Source organism: Pygoscelis adeliae, unplaced genomic scaffold, assembly GCF_000699105.1.
Source record: "Pygoscelis adeliae isolate BGI_AS28 unplaced genomic scaffold, ASM69910v1 Scaffold387, whole genome shotgun sequence".
NCBI classification, from domain to species: Eukaryota; Metazoa; Chordata; class Aves; order Sphenisciformes; family Spheniscidae; genus Pygoscelis; species Pygoscelis adeliae.
This window is the reverse complement of record NW_008825115.1, coordinates 764,739-774,572: the sequence shown is the minus strand read 5'-3', so window position 1 is coordinate 774,572 and position 9,834 is coordinate 764,739. Positions and strand designations below refer to the sequence as shown.

At 47.3% G+C, this 9,834-nt stretch overlaps 1 protein-coding gene across 1 annotated transcript in view; it reads right to left on the bottom strand.

Moving 5' to 3' along the window:
• Positions 1-3,107: 3,107 nt before the first annotated feature.
• MEAF6 (MYST/Esa1-associated factor 6) overlaps positions 3,108-9,834 on the bottom strand; it is a 7,978-nt gene continuing 1,251 nt past the window's right edge. Inside the window, exons 2-6 of the mRNA XM_009328237.1 lie at positions 9,694-9,781; positions 9,300-9,345; positions 8,437-8,629; positions 4,393-4,426; positions 3,108-3,905 (exon numbers count right to left, since the gene is read on the bottom strand). Of these exons, the coding sequence (XP_009326512.1) occupies positions 3,897-3,905; positions 4,393-4,426; positions 8,437-8,629; positions 9,300-9,345; positions 9,694-9,781 (370 nt within the window). The 3' untranslated portion in view covers positions 3,108-3,896. The remainder of the gene's footprint in view (positions 3,906-4,392; positions 4,427-8,436; positions 8,630-9,299; positions 9,346-9,693; positions 9,782-9,834) is intronic.

Here is a 9,834-nt window from a genome sequence, read left to right as displayed (position 1 = left end):
AGCCTGGATGGCCCCCGGCACTGACCCTGACCGGGAAACCCTGCCATGCCGTGCCATGCCTTGGGGACCTACAGCCCCGCTGGCACTGCAGGGCCACCCAACAGACCATGTTACCAGGCTCAGCCGTGTCCCAGGGGTTGGAGCTCTCCACAGCCCCTGTGGCGTGGGGGCACACTGGGGGAGTTACCTCCTCGGTGACCTGAAAGACGCCATCCCACCAGCTCTTGTAGCAGATCAGCAGGTACTGGGGGAGAGGACGGAGGCCATGCAGTGAGAGCGGCGGGCTCAAACCCGCCCCGGGGAGCGCAGAGCCTGGAGCAATGTCCCCACATCCCCACAGCTGTTGGTGGGCAGAACCATACAGTGCCTCGAGCCAAGATCCCGTCAAGCTGCCAGACGGTCATTATCTCCCCTCCCCCCCCCCGCCCAGCTGCCCTGAACCACAGCCCCCAGTGCCACCGGTACAGAGACGGAGCCCTGGCAGCACGCTCCACCCCGTGCCCCAGCCCCTGGTTCTGGACACACGCCACATTTGGAGCCAACACAAGTGCGTGAAGGCCCTTGGGGAAGGGGCCCCACAGTACCAACCCACGCCAGCCTCCAGAACCACCGCAGCCCCCGGACCGCCGTCCCGGAGAGCGACAGGAGCCACCAGCACCCGGCGCGCAGGAGCTGCCTCCACCTTGGCACCGGCAGGCAGGGCTGCCTGCCCATGGGGACCCTGCAGACAAGGAGACGGAGAGGTGATGTGCCCGCGCCCCGGGGAGCCGCTGCCTTGCTCACCCGCCACCCTCTGCGCACCAGAGGGACACGTGGTGCACCACTGCACACCAGCGTCCAGCCCAGCTCGCCGAGCGCCAGGCTAGCGAAAGGGAGGGCAAGCATTTGCAGGGCCCAATCCCAGCACACGGCATACACGCTCAGTGGGGGTGCCTGCTCCCCCTCCCCAGCTCTGCCCCCTTACCCAGCAATGCACCACGCACAGACCCCTCCCGGACACAGCCGGGGTGGCTGCTGCCCCTCCTGCCTGGCGTCAGCTCTCGGTTGCTGCTCAGCCGCTTGCTTGGGCTCAATAAACTCCTGCCTAATCCTCTTGGTGACGAGGCTGCGCAGGGGATTAGCGTTCCTTCTGCTCTACCTTTGGTGGCCATAGGACAGTTGCTGCTCTGCCCCCCCTCATTTGCTCTGCGCAGGATTCATCTTCTGCAAGCAAAGGACTTGTGATTTATTTTTAACTAATACTTTTAGCTTTCATTACCATTCAGGTAACAGCCTGTGCAGCTCACTCTGACTCCCAAATCCAAGGCCAGGCACTGGGGATCTTTAGTCACTCAGGCTGTTTAGGAAGAAAAATAGAAGTCTTCAGAAATAAAACAGACATTTTAGGCAAAACTGCCAGAGTCAGACTCCAGCATCCATCTCACGACACTCTTGTAGGTGATAGTGCTTATGCTCCCGAAGTGATCAGAGACCCCGCACACTGTTGTCCCCGCTCCTTACGGTAACACTGCAGGGAAACTGGTGCTGCAGAGCCGTGGCTATCAGCTCTTGCTCTGGGACGAGGAACTGTTCCATCTGCATGGGGCCCCACGGCCTCTTACTCTTACCTGTCTCACTGCAGCCAAAGGGCTGCTGATGGTCAGCAGGACCTGGGAGGGAATAGCTGCGTATCAGCAGAACGGGGTTCCTTTAACTGTGAACCAAGCATTTGCCATTTAGCTTTCTGCCCTGATCAATGTGCTGGCTCCCCCGGGCTGCTGCCATCAGACACTGTCCTCGTCAGAACAGGCTGTCCCCTTCCTTTAGTGACAAACACTGCTGGAGGCCGGAAAGATTGCATTTTCCCCTTGTCCCCACAGCACCCCTAATGCGTATCACAGAGAAAGCGGAGCTGATGATTGACACTTTGCCACAAAAAAACGCCTGTACACACAGGACTCCGAGCTACGTGACCCCTTTGCTGTTTCTCTGCAGGTAAATGTTCTGGCCAAAAAGGTACAGCAGCTTTCCTCGAGGTCAAAGAGGTGCAGCAAAGATTTCTACCCTCTGAAGTTCAGGCGCTTTTGCAATCCTTGCTTTGGAACAGCAGCAGTAGTGGGAGAAAAGCTGCTTTTGTACCAAGGCCAAGTAATCAAAACCCATCAGCTACGACTTCTTTTTTCCAGAACTATGGAAAAGCAAGGCCTTTTAGCAGTTTATGCTGTTTCCTAGATCTTCCACCCCCCTGTATTTAACCTCTGTAACTTAAAACACAAAAAAGTAGGGCAAGCTTTGCAGCGCTCCCATTAAGCCGTTACATCCCGAGACCCCCCACAGATAAGCAGCCGTCGGCCCCTGACAGCAGAGTGCCAGCCGCTCGCTCTACTGCGGGATAAGCCAGCTCCCACCATGAACAAATACGGAGCCGCCTTGATCCCTGAACCAGACAACAGGACAAGGGAGAACTTTGCTCCTATACATTTGCCTTCACTCTTAGGTACCATTCTGCACTGACCGGGTTGCCTGGAGGGAGCTGAAAAACACCCAAGGCACCGGGAAAGCAGAGGTGTAGCAGGACGGAATGAACACTCAGCTGTAACAAGTGCACACGCACGTACCGGGGAGCTGTAAGTGATACGACTTTTCCCATGGCACTGCCTCCACCGGCAATGTTTAAGCAGACACAAATGCATTACAGCACCGGTAACAAAGGCAATTTGCCACCTTGGGAAAAGCAAAGCCCATTTCAACATCAGCATTGATATCTTGACCTGGCTACTGTGAAAAGCACCTAACACCCATCCCTCTGTGTACTCTTCCAGCGGCAATCCAGACTGCTCATCCCTTATCTGTGGGCATTTTGCCAGTATCAGCAAGAACTGACTTACATCCAAGTCCTACCTTGAAGCAGGATTAGTTGAACGCAGCTGGAGATTAGTGCCTGGCAATCCTTTCAAGTACTCAATGTTATGCCACCAGAGGAAAGAAAGCACAAAGGAAACCTCCTAAGGGTCACGAGACAAGGAACAGCTACTATGCAGAAGTGGAAGAATCCCAGCAAAGTCCTCATAAAGCAGGTGGAGAATAAAAAGCACTAGGAGTCAAATTTTGGAGTGAACAAAACATGAGAAGAGAGACAAACATGTAACTTTTATTGTTTATGTACAAATGACAGAAGTTTGTATTAAAAAGAGAATCCACCCAACCTCAAAGATAGCAAAGAGCAAGATGGCTTTGAGCTCCAGCCTTCCCTGCATCTAAAAGCACTCCGTAAATTTTAGGGGATGGTGTTTAAAATTAGAGAAAAGGGTTAACCACCTTCTTCTCTGCTTGAGTAGGAATCAAAATGAGCTGTTCCACAAAATGAAGAACCTTCCACTCTACATGGATTAAAACAAAGAAACCAAAAGTCAATTTGTTAGCTATACACTTTGGTTTAAAAAACAAACAACAAAACCAACAAAAAAAACCAAAACAAAAACAAAACTACAAAGCCAAGTATCAGCAACAGAAGTAATCTAAGTCTTACAACATGGATGGGACATACCGAATCATACCCCAGTTCCAGTGGAAAAAGAAATACCTCTCCATGGGTTTGCAGATGACAGGGGTGGCAGCAGCAACATCAGCCAATTTTAGGAAGTTCCCGACTGAGGTGGAAGCACAGAATAGTCAGGAATTCAGGACTACTACTACTACTACTACACCTTAGTCTTCCTGCAACTCAGGTGATTTAAAAATGATGCAAAGTACATGGTCCAAGATTTTCTCCCCCCATCTAAGTTCTTTAGAGCGAGCCACTCCCATCTGCAGACACTTGGCCAGAGAGCTGCCATCGTGCTCATTCAGTCGACTGGCATTTTTCTCAGTGGGGATTCATGTAGACCTAAATCCCAGAAGCATCAGCACTGATGAGTCTAGTAGTCCTGCAGAGAAAGGAAAGGACAGGCACATTAAGACCTTTCTACCTTCAATTCTGCTTGCAGAGCTGGGATTCTCAGTCTTCTCTCATTTCTACATACCATTAGTTGCAGGCAAAACAAAAAAGAGGTTTTTTTTCTTGTAGCTAAACATTCAAAAGAAAGGACCCTTCAAAACCTTAGTTCAAGAACGCATCAACTCAAACCAGATGCTTTTAATGTTCCAGATCATGACAAGATAATAGGACGCAAAACAGCTTTTTTCATAAAAAGTGCATAGGACTTAACTGTGACCTAGCTTCATAACAAGCCTACCTGGGCTTATTTACTGTTAAATCCACAAGACAATGCTTATTTCATACCATGATATTCCTCAACCATGAAAATAAGATCTTAAATTACAGCAGAGGGAGGCTTTTTAAGATTAGGAGTCAGTCAGCCACTCAAGTCTACAGACGAGCAATGAAAACAATGACAGAGCACGGATACTTACGGCTCTTGGCTTTTTGTTTAACTTGAGATCAATCCTGTGGTTGGAAAGATAAGAGAAATGTCCATTTCAATACATTAAACCAAGACTAGAGTTCAAAGAACCAGCTACTGCATATGGCACAGGCTACAACAAAGACTATTTGGTTAATTCAATCCACATTCTCAATTCGGCTGAGCCAAATCACTGTCCCAATATTACTGGACAAGAGAGCAGCAGAGACGGAGAGTGGATTCTTTATTATTTGCCAAAATGCATATTCCGTCCACTCAAAAAACCAGTTAATAAAGGTTCATAATAAAAATCACAGGGAAGTTATGCAGCATAAAGAAGTAAGGTTAAATATGCATGCTCTATGTTAATGTGTTAGATGTGTAACTATGCCACAGGTAATTATTCAGACATAGTGGTAATGGTTATTTACTTGGAATAGAGATAGGAGTTTAAGACGACAGGGATTATATGAGTCAAAGGTACTGAGTTTATTACATTTTTCCAGAAGGAAATATCCAAGTCTACACTAATCTCCTTAAGAAGCAAAGCCAGAAGAATCAGTTTTTAAACTAAGTTTTTAAGTTAAAAAGTTTATCTATTTAAAAATGAAATAGAAAGATAAAGAAGAGTGAAGTTAATTTAATTTTGCTGAAGTTATTAAATAAAATGTTACCTCCATCACGCTTTTCTGTTTTTAAAAAAAACTTCCCAGCCTAACCTAATATACATACCTACAATTAAACAGATAAACTATGGGTTAGAAAGGTCTCAAAAGGCACATTGGTGTCTACACACTAACAACACAGCACAAGTACTAATTCAAGTCAAACTTACTCAAAGTCATAATCAAACATGCCAGACGGGCTGAGGGGCAGCATTTGAAAGGAAGAAAGCAATAGAAATTAATATACTAATGAATTAAATAAATTAGTTGATTAGCCACCCTAGCGAGATTACTAAAAAATAAAATAAAATTAAAAAATAATAAAGCCATAAAGTTCTTAAGATATCTTAACCAGAATTGGGCACAAAAAGCACTCCAGATTTGGCAATCCAGAGTCCCCCTCCCCAATTGGATTTCTGGGAAAAAGAGGTGTTAGAACAGAGGCAGAGTGCTTTTGCGGAAGGAATTTAGGTGCTGGAAAAGGAAGCTATCAATCAGATGCGTGAGAGTGCACACCAGCTCACAGGCAGAGAGAAAAACTGATTTGCTTGCAAAAACAAACGAGCGGGTGGTCAGAAAGCAGTGGCTTTGTCTAGACTATTACGGCAAAGCAAAGCTTGTTCAGGCAGAGGTGGCGACGACACAGAACTAAGTGGCCAACTTTGCATTCGAATATTCTCATAACGCACACGCGTACACACATCCTCTTGCACTCGCTTCCTTTAGTGAGCTAAAAAGAGAACACGGTCAGTCGGCCACAGCTAATGACAGTTTGGTGACATTCCCACCCCTTGTCTCAGCACTCACACGGATATCACAGCACCGTCTCTAGAAACAGTTCTGCCCCAAAGCTAACAACTGTATTTGTTGGAAAGGACTTATCATCACCAGCTGTAACTTAGTAGCTTTTCAGCACTGAATTTCTAAGAGGAAACAGTATTGTTTTCTCCTGAAATACTTTTTAGCCATGAAAATTGCTGAGCACACAGAAAAGAATCGTCTTGGCCTTCCTGTGGTCTCAGAAGGAACAGAGAACGACTTCAGTAAAGACACTGTAACTTCCACCCGATTCCCTGTTTTTAACTGTTCCAAGTTAAACTGCCTATCCACACCGGTTCTGCCCAGGCTGAATCCAACTTCCCACACTGCTCTCGGTGGCACATGAAGTAGAAAATCCAGTGGAGTCAGTGCACCTTCAGGGTGCCTGTTCCCAACACCTCCCAGTTCTTCAGGAACAGGCGAGCAGAACTCAAATGTATGCTGGCAAATGGAAGAGCTTCTGAACAAAAAGAAACACCAATATTTCTTTTTCTTGCCTTTTTTTTTTTTCTGCATTCCATGACACTCAAGAAACAGACACGCAGGCCTCTTCCTAAAGAGCACTCTGGGCAGCAATGCATTTTAAAGCACTTAGCTGTACTTTCAGCAGAGCGGGACTGTTCTGTTGTTTGCTTTTTTTTTAACCTAGATATACTTGAAAATTGCTTGGTCTTTTCTGCCAAAATTTAGGGGATAGTCAGTAACAGCATTCACAATTTTAGCAGTGTTTTTGTTACAGACAAATTTAGTTATCTTCTTTTAATTATCTGCCATGCTAAGCATTACAAAACAGTCAACTACTAACTGCAAAAGCCCTTCTGCAATGTAGATTTGTCTGACGTATCTCTTAGGATGATAAGAATTGCCATACCAGATCAGACTAGGGCTCCTCATGTCCAACATTCTGTCCCCGACAGTAGCCAGCATCAGCTGCTTCAGTGGAAGGAATGTAGAAGAAACCCCAAAGCAACACAACCTGTCAGCAGGGCCGTTCCTTCCTAACCCCTGCCGCTAAAGTTCGGGTTATGCAATGGAGCAAAAGAATTTAGATTATTTACAGCATTTGTATTGCACCCCACTGCGTCTGCAGTGCATTGGTTTGCTGTCCATGTAAGTGCTTAGTAGAATATTTTATAGTTTGTTTGAAACAGCAGTTTTCTTGGGCTGTACTTCAGTTTTGCATATTGTCCCTCTGAACTTGTTTACAGATGTAGTTTCTTGTGTTATTCCTGAACTTCTTTCCAATTGTCTACAGGCAAAAAAGAGAGTTTTGAACTGCTTTGTTTTCCCAGCTCATGATGTACCAAAGGGACATCCAGTACTTTAGGATGTTTGCCCAATTAAGACTGCTGTAGGAAGAAAATTCTGATCTAAGAGTTAGACATGCTAATGACTCAAAACCTAATGAAGGAGAAAAAGTAGTTAAACATTTTTCAGGTACTATACCTACCTCCGCGTCTCCCAAACCAACCTTCCCCCAGCAACCTTTGTCAATTTCTACCACTTTCCTTTAAAACATTTCTCTCCTGTAATTGTATGGGAAGGTCCCTTAAAGAGGAAAGCCCATCCATACACAAAGCCAACAAGCTCAGAGTTAGCAAGAACGCTTGATTTTTAAAAGCTCCTTTACTTCTTTAGGCATCTTTAGGTACCAGTTCCAGCAATCATTTCCAGAGAGGTGCAGTTCCGCAGTGTCTCCTCTTTCCAAAAGCATGGATTTCCATGTTTGTTTTTTTTTTTCCCCCCTTAGGGTGTGACTCCGCAGTGCACTGTCATACTCTGCAGAAATCCCTGGGCTAGCTCTGCCGCGGGGCACCGAGACACGGTTAAGCAGCAGGTTACGTTGGCCCACGGAGAGCAGCACTGTAAGGCAGGGACTTTATTTCAGATTTCTGAGCCATCAGCCCGCCACGCTGCATCACGCCTTAGGGGCATACCTTAAGGGTCATCTAAATTCAACCATAAGGAGTTCAGAAAAGCTCTGTTTCACATGAATTTCAGGCCAGTTTAATAACAAACACTTTGAGGTTAACGTGACAAAGCAACTCTTCCATGCCATAATCAAAAGAAACTCAGCTTGGGACACTGAAAACTGAAAGAGCTCAGAGCGGAAATCTTAGTGAAGAGTGTCCACAACCTCCAAAACATTCCCATTTGCTTTTTCACCCTTCTTTTCCAAAGAAAGTACTGACGCTGCTATCTTTCTTGGTTCTGCAGAAACCAAGAAGCAAGCACAGGAGGCCAGGACTGCAATCTTTATTCTCCTGGACAGACAGAGGAGTTGAAAAAGCCTAGTCAAAAGCATAGCTGTACCAGAGCTGGAGTTAGTACCCTGTGCTGCTTGTTTAACTTCCTCAGCACGCCCTTCCCTCCTTGATACAACGGGGGCAATGGGGTCCTGATGAACACTACAGGATGCATACAACTAAAAACCAGAAAAATTACCAAAACAAATGACCCGAGCTGCTCATTATTCTAACAAGTTACTAGCTCCTTTCACATAATAAGGTAAATTCAACAACAGCTAACCATTCAGAAGGCATGACAAGAAGGCAGCTGGTACCACTAACCTGTGTCGATTTTTGTTCTTCCGTTTTTTGTGGCTGCTGTGGTGGCTCCCAGAAGAAGTAGAGGAAGCGGCTTTCTGGGGTTTCACCCCCTGCACAGACCCATCCAGCTCTTCAGCATCCTCCTGGTTGGGCTCATTCTCCTGATTGTGAAAGTCTGGAGAAGTGTCACTTTCTGTGCCACTGCCTGGCTCCCCTAGAGCACGACAAAGACAGACGAGCACAATGGTTACCTCCCCGCAGCTCACATCCCAGGCTGCCCTGGCAAAGCCCTGCATGGAAGAAGCAACCCTCAGCAACAGTGCACGGGGAAGCAGAGACGTGCTGAGCCTTGTGGCACCAGGAGGTAAATAAGAAAACGTGAGAAATATTTCTGAAGGACAGCAAGCCACCTCCTCAGCAACTGAGGCACGCTAGAATTGCATCTGATTTGATATTGATTACAAAAACATTTTTAAAAATCCTGAACATAAGTGCCTCCTCCCCATGTCACTTGCAACTGACTGACACACAAACAGAAACGTGTTGCTTCAGCTCTTCTAACCTCTTTCTCCACAGAGCACCAAATCCATTTAAATAAATTGTATGCACAAAAAAACCTTGCCGAGCATAAAAGTTTGCTCGAGAAAAGAAGCTCAACTTTACTTCTGTTTCTCACAGTGCCACTTTGCTGACTTCTGTAGCTAGAGATTGTGCTGGGAGCACTCGGGAGCCGGCCTAAGAGGAACAGCCGCAGGTCCCTGGACAGGGAGAACTGTGGGGGAGCAGTGAGTACAGCACAGATCCAGACAACTGGAGACCGAGCTGAATGGTGGGGAGAAGGGTAATTCTTTCCAAATTCTGAGAGAAATGAAAAAGTGACTTACGCTTCTCAATGAGCTGGTCCTGAACTCCAGCTAATGCACTGACCGCCTAGAAAACAGAAAAAGATGTTGATGAAAGCAGTACAAGCATGTGGCACGGGTGGCTCTTGACCGCGGTTCCCTTTCACCTCTCTGGGCACTAGGAAAAGGGTTTCTGAAAGAGGCCGAGACGTGGGATGAAGATGCTCGGTCGGGGGACATAGGGCAGGTGGAAGAGCTTAAATGGAAAGCTGGTCCTGCAGCAGCCCAGGCGACCACCACGGGACCAGCTGCACCGAGGAGCACCAAGGGATGGGCCAAGGGACAGGGACGGGGATGGGGACGGGGACAGGGACAGGGACGGGGATGGGGACGGGGACGTCCGCTCGGCCCCGCTGGGGCCCGGCCTGGCACTCACCGCTGCCGAGGTGACCGAGGACTTGCTGAAGAGCCGCTCAGCCTCCTTGAACTTGCGGTTCCTCCGGTCGTTTTTGCTGTTGGAGTTCCTGAAACAGGGAGAAACAAGATCGTGGGGGCCCGGCAGGGCGGGCAGGGGCGG